This window comes from Gekko japonicus, unplaced genomic scaffold (genome assembly GCF_001447785.1).
Source record: "Gekko japonicus isolate JY-2015 unplaced genomic scaffold, Gekko_japonicus_V1.1 scaffold2272, whole genome shotgun sequence".
Taxonomy (NCBI): domain Eukaryota; kingdom Metazoa; phylum Chordata; class Lepidosauria; order Squamata; family Gekkonidae; genus Gekko; species Gekko japonicus.
This window is the reverse complement of record NW_015169245.1, coordinates 208,085-230,731: the sequence shown is the minus strand read 5'-3', so window position 1 is coordinate 230,731 and position 22,647 is coordinate 208,085. Positions and strand designations below refer to the sequence as shown.

Below are 22,647 nucleotides of genomic sequence, written 5' to 3'. Positions count from 1 at the left end.
TGGGGTTTTATTCCCGTTGTACAAAAGTGTTCTTTTTCATGTAGTGCTTAGTATTCCTCACCCCTGCCCTGACGTGGATAGCCCAGGCTAGCCCAGTCTTGTCAGATCTCAGAAGCTAAGAAGAGTCAACCCTGGCTAACATTTGGATGGGAGACATCCAAGGAATGTCATGGTTGTGATGTGGTGGCAAACCGCCATTGAACACTTCTTGCCTTGAAAACCCTATGGGGTCACCATAAATCTGGTGTGACTTAACAGTACTTTCCACCAACACATTCCTCATCTCTATGTGAAGGCCTGGGAATGGGGGGGGGGGGGATCTGTTGCTTTTTTTTTTTTTTAAGGCCTTCCCCTCCCCAGTATTTCCAGTGGGAAGACTGGACATTTGGAGGAGTACTGAAAAAATCCTATGAAATGTTGTTTCTTTTTGTATAAATGAAATGCTTTTAAAGACAAAGTGGGCATGCTATAGACATAAATCTTGTAAATCCAAGATTTGTTTCTGTAGCTAGAAGGATACTTAGTCTTCATGAGGGGAGCATGCAGGGATCTCAATGCTCTTCAACGGTTGTAGGCCTTCTGTTGTCCTTTTAACCTGATGTGGTTGACCTTTCCACCTCTACCTCAAACTACTGTGACACATTTACCCACAAACTGGGTAAAAAGTAGCTTATTGCCCTATCTCAGTGATGGCGAAGCTTTTAACTGCAACCCAAAACCCACTTATTTATCGCAACGTGCCAACACGGCAATTTAACCTGAACTACTTAACAAGACAGTATGGGCACTATCCAGTCAAAAGTAAGCAATCCAAGTCCCATCAATTTCAACAGGATAATTTTTAACTATGTTCACATTAAATCAACATAACTTTAAAATGTTTGATTTTTTATGGGCCCATGTCTAGTTCTTCCAACATAGTTACAGCACCAGAGGCTATCATGAACTAATGAACTTTAATGATGGTCTGGGCTATAGGTTCGCCAGCACTGCCCTATATTGTAGAAGGGAGAAAAAAAGATCAGACAAAGGTGGGGCAGAAAGTGCACCATAGTTTTAGAGGAAAACTGAAAATTTCATTGAGAACTTAGCTGTCTCTTTAAACCAGGTAGCAAAAAATAAGGTAGATGTGCTTCCCAGTCTGAAATAGACTCTTTGGAGCATATCTTTTTAAATTGCTCTTTCCATACGGCAAGCCAAAAGGAAATCATTGGCCCGCTGCTGGAAAGGTTCCCAGGAAGAGCAAAAAAAATTAAATTAGAATACCTGTTGTCGGATAGGAATCACCATACATCAAGACAGGTGGCTCGGTTCTGCGCCCAGGTATATAAGGAACGCAAAAAGTGAGGCAAATAGACCATATCTCTAGTTTTATCAAAAATTGTTTTAAACTGACTTTTTGAATGGTTTAAAAGGTTTGAACTGTAGTTTTACTTTTTCCTTTATATTTTTTATTTATTAATTATTTCGACTTACTATACCGCCCTAACCCCGAAGGGTCTCTGGGCGGTTTACATGGTATGTTCTAAGAACACTCAATCCCTGACTAAGGCCACATGATATAGGGGTGGGACTGCCTACCAGCACCCCAGTGGTGGGCCTGTTGTAACTTCTGGCTCGGCATTTCTCTCCGGCTTTCTCTGGCATCCCCCTGGGACGACTGATTCGCCAGCGAACTTCTAAGCTTTTATGTTACTAAGGTTTTTACTGGCTCATAACCAACTATGATAGTATTGGGGATTTTTCTATTTGTCTTTTAAATTGTTATGTACTGGTCAAAGACCATAATAATAAACTGACTGAGGTAGATGTGCTAAGGTAGCATAAGGTGCATCACCTTACAATTATCTCCCCCCCCGCCATCGAGTGACAGCTGACTTATGGCAGCCTCGTAGGGTTTCCAAGGCAAGAGACGTTCAGAGATGGTTTGCCATTGCCTGCCTCTGTGTCATGACCCTGGTATTCCTTGGGGGCCTCCCATCCAATAGTGGCCAATAGTGCTTAGATCTGACAAGATCAGGCTAGCCTGGGCCCTCCAGGTCAGGGCTTTACATCTCTACTCCTCTGTTAATCTTTCAGTTCCTCAGGCCTCTCATAAGAAGACTTGGACTTGGCTTCAAATTTGCCTGCATTCTTCAAGGAGAGTGAAAGGTTTTCTAGCGCCCCAGTGCAAAACATTCCGGTTTTTGATTGTTAGATTCTGGCAGTTCAGATTATTCTAGTTAACTGTTTCCTAGGATATAGTGACCAGTGTTCCCTCTAAGCTGAGTTAGTGTGAGCCAGCTCACAATTTTTTAAGCCTCTGGTTCACACATTTTTGTCTTGGCTCAGGGAGGATGGGGCTCCAGAGCAAACTGATTTATGCAGCAGCCAAATCACTCGCTCACAACTTTCATGCCAGGAGCTCACAAGGTAGAATTTTTGCTCACAGGATTCCACAGCTTAGAGGGAACATTGATAGAGACTTTAAAAAGATATATTTAAATATTTAAATGAGTATATAAATATGCAAGTGTAAAAAATCTGGGCATGACTAGGTTGCCCAGTCTTGGCCCTTGGCCCTAAGGCTTGCAAGCTGGAGCCCATGACAGCCAGTCCAGAAATGTGTGTATGTTTGCTATTTTGCTTGTTTAAATTATATTGAGTAATTTGGTTTGTCTTGGAATTTTTGTAGAGCTGTTTTGTGGTTCCCTTGAAGGGAAAGGCAGCATAGAAATGTCTAAATAAATAAAATGTACAAAAAGGAAATTTCTTCCCTAATGGTCAAGACGTGGGTAAATGAAAACATCTAGTATTGCTCTCAGCAAGTGCTTAGGTGTAGGCAATACCAAGCTAGGGAGCAGTGATTGAAAATGCTTCTCTTGGTGCTCTAGCCATTTGTACCTAACAAAAGGGTAGTATCAAAAGAATCACTTAATCCCAGAGTATTCCCCAGTTCTGTGTATTTTGTCCGTGTTCACAAATTATTAAAAATATTATTAAAGTAAAATAGTAATGAACGGCAGCTTCATAATCATTCACTTGTTAACATGTGCGTTATGACATCGGTATGACTTTATTTGCCTCCAAAACCTAAGGGGAGATAGCAGAGTTCTGTAGGAAGGGAATTCCAAAGAGTCAGTGCCACAACGGGAAGGGCCAGCCATATGCAGTGGCTTCCCCCATACTACCTGAATAATTCAGATGGAGATCAGGCCTAGATGTTGGGTTTCAGAGAGGCAGATGCGTTCCTGCATATGCAGTGGGCACAACTCTTTTGGAGTTTTGAAAATAATAGCTGCTTGCATTGGGAGCCATTAGAGAATAGGAAACTTTCTATGAAGAATGGCATGAAACATTTCTCTATGGAGATTTTATTTATTTATTTGGTCTGTGGAAGGACTTGAAGTTAGCGTTTCCCCCTTAAAACGGTTTTATGGAGACGGGCGTTCTCTATAGCCGCGGTCTTCACCCAGCAATCAGGCCTCCTCAGGTTGCTCACAGAGCCTTAACTGCTGGGCTGCAAGTGCCTATACAGCTGCTGTATTTTTGCTGGGTTTTGGAAGAACTTGCTGCCAGTGCCCGTATCTAAAGGGCCATCTCTTCCTGTGTGTCCCTGTGTACCAACTGCAGTCCTCAGGCTGTTAGCTCACTTGTGGCAGTGTGCTGGGCATGGGCCAGAGTTCATGCTTTTTCCATTTTATCTTCCAGTCTATGGAACTAACTCTGTGAGGTGAGTCCTTGAGAAAGAACCCCTTGAGGAATAGTGAATGGTGTTGTCAAGTAATTTAATTTTGGCTTAGAGCATGTTGGCAGCTCGGTTCCATCCAAGTGGCTTCAGGATCACTTCCTTCTAATAAGGGAGTATCAGGTGTAAGATCTAGGGCCTAACGTAGCATGATAGTCTCATCCTGGGAGGCTCCACCTAGGCAGGCTGAAAAGTATAGAAGAGGAAGCGGTAGCAAGGGGGCTTCACTGGAGACCTGGAACTGCTGGGAACAGTTGTTGCTATAGGATGCTCTTTCTAGAGGTGTTCAGAAGAAAAAGAGTTGCTTTTTATACCTCACTTTTCTTTACCTTAAGGAGTCTCGGGCAAGTGGGCATCAACGTGGCAAATGGGGTTCAATGTGGCCAAGTGCAAGGTGATGCACATTGGAGCCAAAAATCCTAAATATAAATACACATTGATGGGGTCTGAACTGGCAGAGACTGAACAAGAGAGAGATTTTGGGGTTGTAGTAGATAACTCACTGAAAATGTTGAGACAGTGTGTGACTGGAATAGAGAAGGCCAATGCTATGCTGGGGATTATTAGGAAGGGTATTGAAAACAGATCAGCCAATATCATAATGCCCCTATATAAATCAATGGTGCCACCTCATTTGGAATACTGTGTGCAGTTCTCTAGAATTGTTACTGTATCGTCCCGTTTTCAGGGCGGGAATGACGGGAATCTTGTGGTACCTTAAAAACTAGCAAGCGTTTATTCTAGCATAAGTTTTTGTGGACTAGAGCTCTCAATACAAGAACTCGTGGGCACTCCATGAAATTGCTGAGCAGTCGGGTTAGAACAGAGGAAAGGAAGTACTTCTTCACCCAAAGAGTGATTAACACGTGGAATTCACTGCCACAGGAAGTGGTGGCGGCTACAAGCATGGACGGCTTCAAAAGGGAATTAGATAAGCATATGGAGCAGAGGTCCATAAGTGGCGATTAGCCACAAGGTATAGATAGGGACTCTGGGGCAAGTGATGCTCTGTCTTCTTGGTGCTGGGGGGGGGGTCAACAGTGGGAGGGCTTCTAATGTCCTGGCCCCACTGGTGGACCTCCTGATGGCACCTGGTATTTCTGGCCACTGTGTGATACAGAGTGTTGGACTGGATGGGCCTTTGGCCTGATCCAACATTGGCGTCTCTTATGTTCTTATGTTCTTACGATCACATTTCCTTCCTCTACCTTGCAATAGGCACCTTGTGAGGTAGGTGAGGCTGAGAGAGTTCTGAGAGAACTGTGACTGGCCCAAGGCTTCATGCAGAGGAGGAGTGGGGAATCAAACCCAGTTCTCCAGTTTATAGTCTGTGGCTGTGAACCACCACACCACGCTGGCTCTGCTGCAAGGCTGTCTTATTTGCTGAGGCTTTTGGCAGGATACAGGCCGCAGATGTTTTTAAGGGTGTGGGGGAGGTTAATTTCTGTTTCACTGTGTTTTGTATTAAATTTGAATTTGTAAGGTGCCTTGAGCCATGAGGAAAGGCAGGGTATAAATACTTTAATCTGGGAGAACCAGGTTTGATTCCCCACTCCTCCACTTGCACCTGGCTGGATGACCTTGGGCAAGCCATAATTCTGGCACAGCTGTTCTTGAAAAAGAGCAGTTTCTGTCAGAGCTCTCTCAGCCCCACTTACCTCACAGGGTGTCTGTTGTGGGGAGGGGGAGGGAAAGGAGTTTGTAAGCCGCTCTGAGACTCCTTTGTATAGTGAAGGGTGGGGTATAAATCCAATCTTCTTCTTCCCTTCTCCCCTCACCGGTCACAGCTTGGCTCAGCTATGCCTGCCTCACCACTTGGTTTTCTGTTCTGTGCTTGTACTGTAGAGCCCCCTCCTTATGGAAGCATTTTTTGCCTTCTCTCTTTCTCCTCCTGCCTGGCACACCCATCATCCGTACCTCCAATGCTAGCTCCACCCATGTGCTTGTGGTGCAGAGCTTCCTCTTTCACAGAACTGCTTTTCTGTGGGTCAGAGGACTCCATGTGACAACTGTGAATGAAGACCAATGTTCCCTCTAAGCTGTGGAGTCTTGTGAGCAGAAATTCTCCTTTGTGAGCTACCGGCATTAAAGTTGTGAGCGAGCGATTTGGCTCCTGCATAAATTAGTCTGCTCTGGAGCCCTCCTTCCTGAGCGAAGACAAAAATGTGTGAGCCGGAGGCTAAAGAACTGTGAGCTAGCTCACACTAACTCAGCTTAGAGGGAACACTGATGAAGACCCTTGAACAGGCTATGAGATGGTCAGGTGGGAGAAAGGACAGATGGCAAAGGAGAGCTTTCTTGGGGAGTGCTTGCACAGCGTTGGAGGACTGTAGGGTATGGTTGGACTGGTCTGGGCTTGGGTTTGCTGGGGCGGTGGCAGTGGTGGGATGGGGTGCTGGCAGGGAAAAGGCAATTCAGAGACTAGAGGTCATTTGTAACCCTGAAGGCAGTCAACAAAGTTCTGATCCTCAAGGCTGCAGTCCTTTGCAAACTTACTGAAGTGTAAGCCCCTAGTAAATGACAGGAGGCTTATTTTTGAATAAAGTCACAAGATTGATTTGCATGTTGAGTTTAAGTGTATTTATTCACATTTAGTCCTCGCGTTCATCTTTCCATCATGCCTTTTCTGTTTCCTCCAAACCCCAAACAGATGTATTTAAAAGTGTAATCTCCTTGGGGAAGTGATACACTATTTTTGGCTTACATTAATCTCTCATATGAGGATGTTATATGAATACTTGAATAAATTTATAAATAAATATTTGCCCTGGAGCTGTACCCTGAGGAAGTGGTGCCTGTATTTGTGCATCCTGTCCTTGGTGTTTTTGGTCTACTGCCCTTGGTCCTTTTGCTCCTGGTCTTGATGTTGATGAGATCATAATTCCGGCAACTCCTGTGTGTCATGTCATGTGATGACGACATTATGTCATGCTGCTGTTTGAGGGTTAAAGGTGGGTTCTGGGCTTGGAAGAGTTAAAGAAAAATGGTTTATAGAGTATGAAGTTTTGCACTGAAGTATACATTCTAATAATTCTCTTGAAGAAAGGACTGGCTAGAAGTTGGAGGTACAGGGGTTCTATTGAAGGTTTATTCAGTTGTCATCAACAGACAGAGGTTTGTTCATGATGTGTTCAGATCTGCCTTGTATGCTTTTGCACCTGTCTGCGCATGGAAGACTTCTGGTCTTCAGTAGTTAGATCAGACCTATGAAAATAAAAGCTTGCATTTCCAAAATTGTTGTTATGTACAGTTGAAACAGTACTTTGTACATATGCTGTATAAGACTGACACCAATTTTTGATTTGTTATAACATAATTTGGAATTGATTGTCATTCTATTTCCAGACCCAGTAACAAACTGTCAACTGTCATTCTGTAACAATATAGTATTTTAATAGTGTTTTCTTTCTAATGGGATACATATTTTCAAATATTAGAATAAATTAATTTCTTTGAAAAAGAGAAACTTCTTGAAATAATTGTTTAAAACTATCCATTTTAAATGCTTGTGTCACAAAAGAATAGATTTATTATAATTTTGAAAATTAACATTACCAAGACCAATTATGATTGTAAATCAGCTTTGAGACTTTGATTTTATGTCAGCTTTGGTATGGCCATTTTTAAAAATTGTTTCAAAGTTTTGTTCATAGGCATGCTTCTGCGACACACTCATAAAATTATGGGTTATAAACACTGCTGACATAACTGCTCAAAGACAAGGCGGATCTTGCAAATTGGTGGGGAATTTCCTGTATCTGACAGTTTAGTAGATGACCATTCCACGTTGCACTTTAGATCAAAGTATTAACTTGCAGAGGCCTTACTGTCCACAGCTTTGTTACTGGAAGCTATCCTTGCAGCTAATTGTGCCCACCAGAGTTTTGTTCGTGGTCTTCCTGCATAAATTTTTTGTTGGAATTAGGTCATGTGAAGGATATAGCTATGTGTTCCGTTCCACCACATGACCAAGTTCGTAAGGGTGTGAGGGATGAGCACCTGAAAGTTTTTCAAGACTGAATTCCTTGTTGAATTTGCCCATATGGGATTTTCAGGGCATCGTTTAATATGAATAAAGGGTAGAATTTCACCCCTCCTTTGAAACTAGTCTTTGCACATTACTTTGGAGAAGAGAATGGGGAAAACCTCCACAACCACTATAGTTGGTTGCATATATTACCACCCATTATTTACTTTTTGTAAACCTTTTTCTCCCATAAGACTTGAAAGACACCCAAGAGGTAATTATACATTTTTCAAATTGTATTTTTTAGTTTAGTTCTTTCAAAAAAAACAAGAACAGAAGGTGAACCTAAAATCCAAGAACTAAGATTAAAAACAAAACAAAAATGATACATAGACAAGACAAAATTATAACAGAGGTGGCAGATCTACCCATAATTTTTCTATCTACAAACAATTTAAAAATATTTAAAAATAAGTCCATATACAACTGCCATCTGTATGCCATGTGTTTAAACGTTGATAAGAGTTCTGAGGCCCTTGATCCATCAATTTACTGGAGGTGGGCTTTTATCTTTCCAGTGTCATAATATGAGTCTTTTAGCTGTAGTGAGGGCACAGAGGGTCCATTTCCGTTGACCATTGGTTAGCCTCCAAGAGGTGGGCAGGTAGTTTAAAATTACATAAGAATCCTCAAAGATCAATGAACGTTCTTATACAAAATTGATATGAGTAATAACTTCTCAGAAAAATCGAATGACTGAATATGCCCAAAGCCTACGTTTAAGGGACACATCCTGTAAGTTACAACAGTAATTAGACACTTTACTTAGTCCCTTGCTAAAGATTCACTGTGGTGTCCAGTGTACCCTAACCATAATTTTTTAGCCTCTAGTTAAGATCCATCCAGTAAGTATATATTTTTAGGCCATATCCCATTGTTTTGGCAAAATAGGGTGATCTAATGCCTTATTCCATTCATTTCTAGAACTCTGCACATCATATTTGTTAATTGACATCCAATATTTATAAACAAATGTAGGATTTGGTTTCTGCCTTGATTCCATTAGAATTTTCAGGAGCAGAGGGCATTCTGAGACACTTAATGCCACAGGGCTGTATTTAGATACCATCAAATGCAGCAAGTGTAACTATTGCCATTCTACAGAAGATGACAAATCATAACTCAAGCTCAGCTGAGAAAATGACAAAAACTCATCCTCATGATATGAATTGATCCAATGTATAAAGCTCCTTATCAGTGCAAGCCTTCCACAAAAAATATTTCAATCTGTCTTTCAAAGTTATTTCTTATTTCTCTAAGCTGCTTCTTATGAGAAGTGTATGCAATGATTATCTAATAAAAGCTTTACAAGCATCCCAGTCAGTAGCATGAGTACTAGCTGTTCCTTGATTCGTATTAAAATATTCTGATAGCTCAGTCATCTCCAAGGTTGGGGACAGAGGGTGGCGATTGGGGATCAGCGGTCCCGGAGGCATCCTCTTGAGTGTGGGGTGCCTCAGGGGGTGGTGCTGTCCCCGATGTTATTTAACATCTACATGCGCCCCCTCGCCCAGATTGCCCGGAGCTAAGGGCGTGGGTGTCATCAATATGCAGATGACACCAAGCTCTATCTGATACTGGGAGGCCAGTCGGACTCCAGTCCTGATGACCTTCATAGGGCGTTGCAAGCCATGGCTGGTTGGCACAGGCTGAGCCGGCTGAAACTAAACCTGGCGAAGACAGAGGTCCTGGGCCTGAGTTGGATCGGTTCGGGGTTGGGGCTCCCTCTCCCGACTTTCTATGGGGTGCCTTTGGTGCCGGTGCTGAGGGTTAGGAGTTTGGGGGTGCTCCTGGACTCCTCTTTAACGATGGAGGTCCAGGTGGCAGCCACTGTCAAGTCAGCCTTCTACCATCTTCGGCTGACGCGACAGTTGGTTCCCTACCTGGATCGTGATGACCTGGCCACAGTGATCCATGTGACGATCACCTCGAGGTTAGACTACTGCAACGCTCTCTACATGGGGCTGCCTTTGTTGCAGATCCGGAAGCTGCAGCTAGTGCAGAATGCAGCAGCCAGGCTGCTGATGGGTCTCACTAGGTGGGACCATATCCAGCCTGTGCTGAAGGTGCTGCACTGGCTGTCAATAGCGTTACGGATCCGTTTCAAAGTGCTGATTCTTACCTTTAAAGCCCTATATGGCCAGGGTCCGGCTTACCCGAGGGACCGCCTTTCCCCATATGTTCCCCCAAGGGCACTACGGTCAGGGGCGCAACATCTGTTGGTTATCCCAGCCCCCAAGGTAGTTAAATATGCTGCAACCAGGGTCAGGGTTTTTTTCGGTGGTGGCCCCTACCTGGTGGAACGAGCTCCCTGAGGAGATCAGGGCCCTGCGGGACCTTATGCAGTTCTGCAGGGCCTGTAAGCCCCTTCCGCCAGGCTTTCGAGTAGGGGCTGCCACCGCCATTGTACCACCACCGTATTAACATCATGAGGCGCACTGGCCCTGGTATGGGGATGACAGTTATAGTGTAACATCAATTGAGCAGAGACAATTGTGTTTACTCGGAGTGTGTTATTGTTATTGGCATTTTATTATGGAATTGATATGGTCTGTTGAGCACCGACTTTTAACTGTTTTATAGGTAATGATTGTTTATTGTTTTCTGTATGGCATTATCCTCTATGTTCGCCGCCCTGAGCCCATGTTTGAAGGGCGGGATACAAATTTAATAAATAAATAAGATCATTTGATTTTTAAAAGTCTCATCATTAAGAAGAGACATTGAAATACTGTAAACCAGGTGGTCTAACCCAGTCTGGAAACCAAATGACTAATGATATGGGGGTGTGATCAGAAATAACAATAACATCTATATCACAGACAATAATCAGAGAAGCTGAAACAAGAAAGTAGTCTAACCAGAAACAATTATGATAATCTCTGTCCAGAGATCAATCAAACCTAATTCAGCCATATAGGCTTTAAGTGTAGATCTTGCCAAAGAATATTCTTTGCATGGGGGTGTGCTCGATGCAAAGATTTATCAAGTATGTCATTAAAAGCTCCTCCTACCAACAAACGGTCATATGTAAAATTTACCAAGTGTCAAATTGTATTAATACAATTGAGAATACAGACTCATTTTAGCTATCGAATTGAGAGTCTGCCTTGAAGTGGGAACAGCACATTGGTTCTCACCATGAAGGTCCATTCTCCTTGGAACTGACAAGATCTTGGAAGAGTGGGGAACTCCTTTCCTCCACATTTGGCAGCAGGAAATCTAGCTTTGTTATTCTGGAAGGGAGGAGTTCCTCCATTACACTTCTGGACAGTCCAGAAACTTCCATAGGTCCCATGGCCCATACTGTACTCTGAAGACTTAGAAAGAAACACAGCAATACAACGCAACCCAGACTAACAACTGGGTTGAACACCCGATCAGGGGATTTCCCCCTCTTTTTATAATCATTCCGTCTTCTTCTACCTTTATATTTCCCCTTTTTTGGGGAGGTTAGGCTGGGTTTTCTCATCAGTTCCAAGGAGAATGGATCTTCACGGTGAGTACCAGTGTGCCATTCTCCCTCGGAAGGACTAGAAGACCCAGATGAGTGGGGATGTAACAAAGCATACTTTCCTCAGGTGGATTTTAAAAAACCCTTAAATTCCCTTAATCCTCTTGCACTCTCTTCTTCAGGACTCTGTGACCAAAGGCTGCATCTGAAGATGCCCACTTGTCTACCTTGTAGTGGTGGATAAAAGTAGAAGGATTGGACTAGGTAGCTGCCCTACATATCTCTTTTATGGAAGCTCTGGCTTCTAGGGCTGTGGAAGTGGCTGCACTCCTAACAGAGTGGGCTGTAATACCCTCTGGAGCAGGGATTTTTGCTGCCTGGTAGTAACAGAATGCATCGTTTCCGCCATCTACTCAACATAGACTTGGTTATTCTCTTACCCTTATTGGAGTGCCCGAAGGCCACAAAGAGTGAGTCTGATGTATGCTACTGTTTCGTTCTAGAAATATATATGCGAAGGGCCCTATGGACATTGAGAGTATGCCATTCTTTTTCTTTTTGGTGCAATGGTTTAGGACAAAAGGTAGGGAGGAAGATGTCCTTGGATTTGCAGAGGATGGAGTTAACCTTGGTCAAGAAGGTTGGATCTAATGGCAAAACCACCTTGTCCTGATGGAACACACACAGGTCCTTTCTGATGGAGAGTGCTCCTATTTCTGAGATCCTATGGGCTGAAGTCACCAAGACCAGAGAAAGGTTCTTTAATGTCATTGCCTTCAAAGAAACCTCATAAAGTGGTTCAAATTGATCTCGAGTCAGTGCCTTCAGGACTAAGTTAAGCCTCCAAGATAGAATTCTGTGTACTGTAGGAAGATGGGAGAGAGACACTTCTCTCAAGAATCTCTTAGTCAGTGAATGTGAAGAGACTGGGTGACTCTCATACTCAGGTAGGATGGTGTGCCGTCAATTGCCTCTTTAATGTATTGGGACATAGGCCTTTGTCCAGCCTGTTCTGTAAGAAAAGCAAGACTTCCTTTAGAGCTGAGTTCAGACTCTCCACGGGACTTTCAGTCCACCAGCATTGGAAGGCCTTACCTGTAACATCATAGATTCTAGAAGCTGATGTACATCTGGCAGCTAGAACAGTCTGAATCACCTTGTCTGAGAGTTGAAAATGCTCTAGTGACTGTATTAAAGAGCCAAGTGGTTAACTTGAGACTCCCTGGGTCCTGATGAATAATCGGTCCCTGTTGCAGGAGGTCTGCTGAAACTGGAAGAGTCAAAGGTTCCCCTTTGACTGGACTCACCAGATCTGGGAACCACGGATGCCTGTGCCAAAAAGGAGCAATACAAATGACTTGAGCTCCCATTTCCTTTACCTTGTGAAGGCTAGGTTTGTTGGAAGGGGTCCATCCCTTCTGCCTGGGGACAGAGGTACCTGGATAAAAGCCTTGGCACCTTTGCATTGCTCTTGGAGGCAAACAGATCCAGAATTGGCATGCCAGATCTGTCTACTGGCTGGTTGAAAACTGATGTTTTCAGGAACCATCTGTTTGGGTCCAGGATCAATCTGGAAAACCAATCCATTTCCCTATTGACCAGGCCCTGAATGTGTTCTGCTCTTATACTACAGGTGATATTCCAACCACTTCATGAGCCTTGCTGTTTTGTGTTGAAGGCTCCTCAACCTGGTTCTTCCCTGTTTGTACACATGGGCCTTGGCCATCACGTTGTCGGTCCTGATGCACACTGATAAGATTTTGATGGTTGAAAGAAAATGATGGAGACCCAAGGAAATGGCTCTCAACTTGAGCCAATTCATTGATTTGGGCTGATCCCGAAGGGACTGCTTCCCTTGCACAGTCATATTTGATGGGCCAAATGTGAGGTATGAAGCATGGAGCTGACTCCATGTGAGCCCCCCCCCTCCTTCAGGTTGGAATCCACTGTCACCACTCTCTCTGGTGTGGGAAGAAAGGAGTTGCTTCTCAAAAGGTTGGAGGGATTGGTCCACAAAGTTAAGGATGATCTTGCTTTGTCCAGAACTGGAATCCTCCAGTTATGGTTTACTGCTGTTGCCACCTGCCAGGGCAGAAGTAGCCACTGCAAATCCCTCGAGCATGCTCTCACCCATGGGATCATCGTGATGGTTGATATCATGTGGCCCAGGAGGCCCAAAAGGATCATGATACCCAAGGTAAGATGAGACAGAACTCGCTGTCGCCTATGGAAGGAAAAATTGTCCCTCTGATGTGTCTGTCACTATCCCCAAGTGGATTTTTCCTCCAAGTGGGTGACTAGTGGCTCTTCTCAAAGTTTATCACATACCCATATCTCTGAAGAAAGCTTATTGTCCTCTGAAGGTCCTCTGCTCCCTTCTTTTTGGAGGTCAAACTCAGCAGGAGGTCATCTAGATAGAGGTAAATATGGAGGGCATTCTTCCAAAGAGCTGCCACTAATGATGCCATCAATTTGGTGAAGGTTCTGGGAGCCAGCGCCAGACCAAATGGCATTGCTCCAAATTGGAAGGGCCAGTTCAAAACGGCGAATCTCAAGAACTTCTGGTGAGGAGGTTAAACCAGAGTGTGCACATGCGCCTCAGTGAGGTCTGTTGAAGACAAAATAAAAATCCACTGTGGGAGTAGACAATTTTAGGATCTTTAGAGCAGGGGCAGTTAGTGAAGGAAAGTTTTTAGAGGCAAAAAGCCTCTTGGGCTTGGGAATCCTCACCACCGATCTGACCTTCTTCCTTTTCAAACGGGCCAGGGTCACTATTGGAGGGGAATTATCTGAATTTGGCAAATGGTCTCCTCGTGGGTAGTGCATAAAGGTCGATGCTTTCTTTTTTGCAGCCTCAGAGAGGACCTTGGAAGGATTCTGCCCTTCCCTGGGGGCCATCTCCTTGTGTTGTATAGGTTTACTGGATTGCTTCCATGCAGGGGAGAAGGGGGAGCACTGGTGTTTGCGTCTGCTGTGATCCTGTCAATCCATAGCCCCTTCTATAAAAGATTCCAACCATTGTCGGAAGCTCTCTGGGATCCCTGAGAAGGGAGGATCGGGACTCTCCTTCTGCAGCTCAGCCCTGCTGCAGGGGAGAAGGAGGCAGTCACCGTCACCTTCTCTCTTACCCAACTCACTCGCTGAGGAGGAAGGGGAAGAGGAGGCCCATCTGGGGGAGGGTCTGGATGGCCTGACCTAAGGTCCTTAGGGTTCAACCGGGCCTACAGTACCTCCTGCAGCTCAGCGTCAGATGACTCCTCCATTGTTGGGCTCCCCCACTGCTTCTTAGCAGCGCTGTGATTCCCGTTGGCTCTGCTGAGCTAAGCTTTGCGAGAAAGGGGAGATGGCTGCAGATCCGTTTCAAATCAGGCCACTGGACGTCAAAAGGGAGCTCTGAAAAAGCCTGCCTTCTCTGTTGGCAGGAAGAGAAGACTGGAAGGGGAATAACAAAGCTGGACTTCCTATCAGGGAAGGGAAAGTGGAGGGAAAGGAGTTCCCCACTCACCTGGGTCTCCTTGTCCTGCCAATGGAGAATGGCAGTGCACAAAGAAGGGAGAGATTTGTGATCTTTCAGGCATCTGTGCTTTCCTTTCAAAGGGTAGAGCCTCTGAGTTTCCTGGTCACCAAATAAACATGTTAAGTACATATGTATTCTAGAGCATTGCACCTGTATCTCAGCATCTCCTGGATTTGTTATGCTGGGCACGATGAGTGTCCCAGTGATGTGGGGCAGGAAGTTTTCCATGGAAAATTCTCTAAAACAGAAAATCCTCCCATTCTATATTTGTCCATGGAAAAATTTACAGTCTCACGCATGTAAATATATCTGCCTATAGTTGTCAGGACTGTTTAGCTGCAAATAAGTCACGTCTGATGGGCTAAATGTGAGGTATGAAGAAGCATGGATAAGTCTCGGTGCTTATACATGGTGTTTTTGCCTTCTTCTGCCACATTAATTATATTTTGCTAACATTATTTCATGACGGAGTGAGCTCCCGTCTCTAGTTCCAGCTCCTTTATTTAAATAGGAATTGGAATGTTTTCTGGAAAACCTTTCTAATGCCAATTTTTCTGGAAAAACCACATGACTGGTCCTCAGACACATCGTATTTTAAAGTGGTTAGCTAGCGGTACATCTCACCAGCATTCTGAAGGCCTTTTGGATTTATTAGAATTTAACTTGAACTGCAGGTTGTTTGTGTGGACATACATATTCTAAAATATAATGTGCAGTTCAATAAAGGTATTTCCTAGTTGGCCATGAACGTGTTCTGTTCCACGTCAAGACCCTTTTAAGTGTGAGAGCTTTTGCACCTGCAGTTCAGCTTGCTGCATACTAGAGTCCTGGCTGGCAAGATGAATTGATTTAAATCACCAGTTTAGACACTGATTTATATTTCGAGTTCATAAATTACATCCTTTCCTAATTGTTTGCTCTTAACAGTTAAAACATAATAGCCTCCAATGAGGTAAAGCTTTCATCCTACTTAAGAGCGTTATTCATAACTTCTGGTTACAAGGGATTAGATCCAGCAGAAAAGCTCGTGTTTAAGAGCCTGCTCTTTGTCGTGTAAATTCCCTCTCAGGTTTGGGGATGCTGATGAGCAAGATGTATCACAGCACAAGGGGCTGTGGGAAGAAAGAAGTGGGTAAAATAGCCTCTTTTCCCCTAGGCATAAGCAGCTAGTGGAAGGAGGAGGTGGTGTTGCCTTATTCTCCTTGTGGCCACCTCTCATACTGTAGCACGTTTTATCCACGAAGGGCCCCCTTTCCTTGCTTTTGCATCAGTTGTTGTAAATATTCCAAACCGCTGCAATAATAAATACTTGACCAAAAAGTAAAATACCTTTCCCTGTACTTTTTAAAACTTATATTTAGAAGGCTGTGAGTTATTTTTGAGGATATATTGATTTTTTAAAAAAAATAATAATTAAATCAAAGGTTCCTTTTTTTAAAAAAAAATCAAGCTTAAAATGAGAGCTGAGTTTCATGGGACCTATTTTATCTTTAAAAGCTGTTTTTATCTTCTATACTGGTTGTTATGAAAGTACCTTAATACATGGATCTCTCTGTCAGTAAAGAGATGAGGCCTGGGTGTCCAGAGCTGCATATTAAGCTTCTTGCACCATAAAGTTATATGTGCAGGCATTCTGGATTTGATAGGACAACTAAATTTGGGGAAACGTCATCAGTTCCTGAAGGCCTTGCACATATATTAACACTCTTTTAGAGCGCTTGTCTGGAATTTCTGTGTGCCTATTCTCTGCATGGGAGTTATTAGTGGCTAATTATCAGGCCATCATGGTTCATTATGATTCTTTTTTATGGTATAATCTCTTCTCCACAGTTAATTGTGTTCTTGGGAGCAAAAGGTCAGACTTTTTTGACTACTAGAAAGAGGGGAGGTCAAGATGAGAGAATAACACATGCCCTAAGAGCTTAAGATATTTCGAAGGCAGCCAGCTTGACCTTGCAGAGTCACTTATGGTTAAGGATGACATGATTACTTCCAGAGCTTGTGCTGAAGTTCCTTGGCCTGCTCTTCAGATGTTCTGTTCACGGCCTCATTAACAACTTGGGTGTGACTGAAGGGTATAGCCTAATTGATGGAACCTGGGGAGGGGGCTGGGCAATGACAGAAAATAATGGGGATGCATACAGTAGCCCTGATTCCTATCATTTGGTATCTTTCAAGAATAGTCTAAGCTAGGTACTCATTGCCTGATTTTAGAAGATCTCTGCACCCTTGAGGTATTATATAACTATCCATATGTATGCTTGTAGATGTGCACATACCAAAGAACCCACAACTTTCTTTTTTAAAGAAGTCTTGTCTCCAACTGCAGGTTTCTTTGGTAAGCCACCTAAGGTATATGTGCAGTAGAATGGCCGAAGGACTCTTTAGAATGTGCTTATTAAGCTGTGTTCCACATTGTTTGTGTCTTTCAGGCTAAGTATATGAGCACAGTTCATTTCCCACATTGTGTCTACCCATAAGGATGATTCTGTTTATATTAGAATGTATTGTTCGTGCTTATAAATGTGGCCGCCTTAAGGCAGTTAAAATAAAATTCAGTAACGTTGACCCATAATCATAACAGTAAAATACAGTAGAACCACAACATTAACATTGAAGAGCAGAAAAACAGCTCAGAACCAGGCTCTGCATAGTACTGTAACTTGCTTCCTATGGTAAGGAGAGATGAACATGGAGCACTTAGGAGAATATTTCAAAGACATGGTACTACCAGCATACCTTCGGGACCGCCTCTCCCCATATGAGCTCCGCAGGAAGTTATGACCTACTAATCAACACCTCCTGGTGGTTCCTGGCACCAGGGACGTCTTACTTGTCTCAACGAGGGCCAGGTCTTTTTCAGCCCTGGCCCCTATATGGTGGAATGAGCTCCCAATAGAAATCAGGGCCCTGTGGAACCTATGACAATTCTGCAGGGCCTGCAAGACAGAGCTCTTCCGCCAGGCTTTCAGCTGAGGGCGATTGGCTGATTGGCCTTCCTTCCAGTGACCTCAGATCCGAATGGCCACCTGGGAACAGACTGCTTCTTGTTGAAATCTGTTGAGGCACCGGTCTTTTATCGATTCCTGTTTTTAGATATGTTTTTAGATATATTTTTAACTGTCGATTTGTTGTACTGTGAATTTTATGATGGAATCCGCCCTGAGCCCACTCGTGGGGAGGGTGGGATACAAATCGAATTAAATTTCTTAAAAATACCATAGACCATAAAAACACTTCCTGATATATTGGCAGCCACATTTCCTGGACGGATGGAATATGTAGCAGGCTCGCCTAGATTGTCTTGAGTGTCCAGGTTCATGTAGATGGTAACCATCAGGCAAAGGGTCCCATGACGTTTCAGGGCTTTTAAAGGTGACGACGAGCTCGTTAAATTGGACTGGAAGCTAATTGGTAGTTAGTACAACTGGAAGTGTTGCTTGTGTGAAGGCGGGGAACACTGCCTGTGAAAACACAGGTGGACAATAAGCATGTATTACAGAATTGCTGTTGACTGCTGCTCCCAGTTGCATGTGTGTTGGAGCATGTTTTCCTTCAGATGTTGCACATGGAGGGGCATATTGCAAGTAATCTCCTCTCCTGCACCACACTGGTAGATAGCTGCACATCTCTGGAGGCCTTTAAAAAAAAAGTGAGGTGGGTACAGGAAATCTAGGCAATAGAAATGCAATGAGCTGAATAACGGGATCATAAGCTGTCTTTCCTTCTACTGCACTGAGGGTGGGATCTGTAGTTGGCAGAATGTATGGGGAGAGTCTGGCAATTATGCTTGTTTTTTGGTAGGTGCAGCATCTAGTGCTGTGGTAATGAATAAAAATCTGTAATCTAATAGACAGACTGATCCGGGGGGTTAAGTGGGAAGTCTGTGGAGGCTCAAAAGTTACAAAAGCGTTAATACTATGGGTTTTGTGGAACCTTAATGAGTTCGTGTCTAAAAAATATGCTGAAGGATCCCCAAGTTTTGTTTTGTTCTTTTGGAATCTTTGCTTTCAGTTTCTTGAGTATCAAATTCCACTTTATTTAACTCATGCAAATAAAGAAAACTCTTAAGACATACACTCCTTCTCCAGTCTGATAGTAACCTTTTCAAATGGATCGGTAACTATGTTCCATTTAGAGCCACTTCACAACTGTATACATCTATCCTGTTTTGCCTGTGTTGGTGTTTGCTAAAATAAAGATGTCTAGTGTGAAAAGAGACAAAGATGTCTAATGTGAAATGAGACAAAGATGTCTAATGTGACCAGCATTTCACATGATGTACTCTGCATTGTATTGCCTGTATTGGTGTTTGCTAAAATAAAAATGTCTAGTGTGAAAAGAGACAAAGGGTTGTATCCAACCACTGTTCACAGCTAAGGGTGCTGTGTTACATTGGTGTAGAGGCTTTTTCATTGGTGGTAACATGGTATGTGCCAATGGAATGCACCACCATTAGCTGCACATAATGGTAGGGTGCCATCCAAACTCTCCATTGTGTATGAATTCATGCAGTGGAACCATGAATGCCACTTCCTGACAGATGTCCAGTTTATATGTGAGGCACTGTACCGCAGTGAACTCAATTGCCACCTAAAATGTGAAAATCCCTTTGTTGCTTCAGGTGGTCTGATAACACGTGTCCATTTTATTTTGTCTAGTTTTGGGCTGAGCAACAAATTTGAAGCAGAATTTCCTTCATCATTAACAGGAAAAGTAAGTAGCTGCGAAACCAAATCTGTTCAAGCTGGCAAAATGTATAATTTAGTCAGTTTATGTTGCTTTGAAGAGGCAAAAAAAAAAGCATTTAATGCTCATCGTCAAACATTGGAAGTATACCTGTCACTGCTCCCTAACTTCTTGTTCTTTTTTTTTTTTTAAGGTTGCACCCGAGGAATTTAAAGCCAGCATCAGCAGAGTGAACAGCTGTCTTAAGAAGAATCTTCCAGTAAACGTCCGATGGCTCCTCTGTGGTTGCCTGTGCTGCTGCTGCACTTTAGGTTGTAGTATGTGGCCAGTGATTTGCCTCAGTAAAAGAGTAAGTGAGACGGCGCTTATTGTTCTCTGGCTTGCCACTTAAACCTTGCACGTTCACTACTGGCTGCTTCTGTACTTGGCTGATCCGTTGTCCAAAAGTCTTCTGCAGCTGCTAATGCTGAAAACATTCTACTGTAAGATGTGCTTTGATTAATATGGTACTGGTGCATTGTGGTTGCTGCTGGTTTGTGGTTGGATTCTTAGAATGCAGATACCTCCCAGAAATCTACAGCTTCATACCACAACAGAGAAGTGAAGACATCCTTGGGGGGAAATATTTTAGTGCAAAAACATTCGTTTTGATCCCCATTGGCTCTTCCTCACAGACCGTCTGTCAGCATTATAAAATCAAATTAGTTTTTAACAGTGAAATGCTTCACACTGTGCAAAAGTGTATAAATATACTAGATAAAATCCCCATACTTAAAACGCTAAAATTCTTACTTGCCATCTTACCGTAGTGCAGTGATTTGAAAGAATTCTGTTGCACGGTTTTATTTTCAGAGTATATGCATTATACTTGTTGTGTTTTTTAATGTAGCTTGGCAAATGCGTGTTCCCAGCCCCCACATGCCCAGGAATGGAGGGACAGTTGTAGGACAGAATTCCCAGGCAGAGCTTGCTTAACCCATTCTGTGTCTGTTATTTCCATGAGCAAATCAACTCCCCCTTCTCCCCCCCCGCCTTTTTTTCCTAGGTTTGCTTATTTCCTGCATTAGAGTCCAGCTGAGAGAAAATGCGTTAAGTGTTGTGGAGTGTGTTTTGGGTTTTATAGAGGGTTATCAGTGGGTGGCTGAATGGTTATGTATTGTCTCCTCCTTGTAGATTCCCTCTGCAGGTGTGCTGTCTCCACATTCAGATCTCTTGGATTAGGGGACTTCTCCTTGCACAGGAGAAAAGCACCACCATTAATGGAACAATCCCGCTAGATCCAGCCTATGGCATTTGTAACCATGTGTTAGCCGCCCTGAGCCACTGGGTAGGGCGGGATAGAAATCCCAAAAATAAATAAATATAAATATAAATAAATTATAGCTCCATCTTAGGTTACCTGTCTGAAAAGGTTTCTTTGCTTCCCAACAGGTGAAGTTGACCAACGGAGGACATCTCCGTTTTCTGATTTGTGTGCTGCCTTATAGTTCTTGAAATGGGTCACAATGCAATAAAATCAGAAATCAAATAAAAACTCAAGTTAAAACAGTAGCATAGGACACAAACAACCCACCCTGTTAGTCACAGTAAAATGAGACTGCTTTTACTTGTCCCTTAAAGTTCAGTTGGCAGATAAACAGAGGAAAGCAGCATGAGTTGCTGCAGTCAAGCAGTCTGCAATTCCCAGCAAAGGCGGAAGAATGACAGAAAGGACAGAGATCTTCCACTGGGCTTTTGGTTGAGGCGGCAGACGTCCCCCTCTCTGGCTGCCCCCCCCCCCTGTCAGTGGCCTGGATTCTTAATTCCATTTTAATAGCTAAGACACCTGATCAGAATTTACATGGCATTTTAGGATTCCGTGCTATTTTATATTGTTTTAATTAGTTTTAATTGTATTATATATTGTGTTTTATATCGCTGGAACTAGTATTCCCTCTAAGCTGAGTTAGTGTGAGCTAGCTCACAGTTTTTTAGCCTCTGGCTCACACGTTTTTGTCGTAGGTCAGGAGGGATGCATCCAGAGCAAACTAATTTATGCAGGAGCCAAATCGCTCGCTCACAACTTTAATGCCAGTAACTCACACAGTAGAATTTTTGCTCACAAGACTCCACAGCTTAGAGGGAGTATTCTGCCCTGGGCCTGCTTGCAGGGAGGGGTAGGATATAAGTCCATGTAAATAGATAAATACATTGTAGCTGATCAGCTTCCAATAACATACATCTTTTTCATAGAGAAAGTGTTCTCTTTGGCAGATCTGTGAGAATCATCACCTTCAGTCTGAACACTTTCTCACATGCCATGTTTCCCCCTCTACATAGAAATGCTTCCATTGTGTGAAACTATTTAAAACTACCCGGGACGCCTACGTTTTTATGCATGTATGTGTAGAGGATAAGTCTTGCCAGTTACAGCTTCCTAGAAAAAGTACATGTAGAGGATGGAAATATGCCATTGTTGCACCTATGAATTTCACATCTTGCTGCCTTGCAACATTCCCTGTTAAACATACGCTGCTTGAATGAGAGCTTCACTCATCAGCTTGCTGTAACTTTCAATGTACCCAAAGTCCTTACTTCTACCACATGGTCTTAACTTATTTTCTGGGGGATTAATGTATGCTTGCTTGACCTAACTGAGAATTAGTGCTGCTCTTGGAAGACAGGATTTTTTCCATATCAGTGGAAGAATGCTATGCATAGTTGCTAGCAATGTAATCCTGAGTATAGTATGGTATTGTGTGGATGCTGCTGCATCAACTCCCGCCCCTCCTGTTTCCAGTCTCCCTACCTGCTTACTTAAATAACAGTGCTTTCCCCAGAGGAAATGCATAATGTCTAAAATGCCTAAAATGCCTCTGAGCATCTTTTGCAGGGCCTCTTGGTTTGGGCGGGCTTTTGATGACAGGAGTTGAACATGAAATCCACCGTGGTAAATATATATGACGAGTGCTCTATCAGTGGCACTGGTTCCCAGTTTGTTTCTGGGCTCAATTCTAAGTGTAGTCTTTAAACTTTAAAGCCCTAAATGACTGTGACCCAAAGTATGTGAAGGTGTGCATCCACCTAAGCGCTATGCCCAGCCCCCCATGATACCTGCCTGCCTACTTACTGAGAACCTGTTGGTGGGTATTTGGGATACAGCTTTTACAGTCCCCTCCCCCAGTTGTGGAACCCTCAGCTCCTGGATTTGCTGTTAGACCCATTGCTTTAACCAACCACTGGAAGTTGTGTGC

The 22,647-nt window shown here is 43.4% G+C and overlaps 1 protein-coding gene across 1 annotated transcript in view; it reads left to right on the top strand.

Annotated features, from left to right (window-relative positions):
• CHIC2 (cysteine rich hydrophobic domain 2) overlaps nucleotides 1-22,647 on the top strand; it is a 39,129-nt gene that overhangs the window by 6,402 nt on the left and 10,080 nt on the right. The window contains exons 2-3 of the mRNA XM_015416477.1: nucleotides 19,387-19,441; nucleotides 19,608-19,763. Of these exons, the coding sequence (XP_015271963.1) occupies nucleotides 19,387-19,441; nucleotides 19,608-19,763 (211 nt within the window). The remainder of the gene's footprint in view (nucleotides 1-19,386; nucleotides 19,442-19,607; nucleotides 19,764-22,647) is intronic.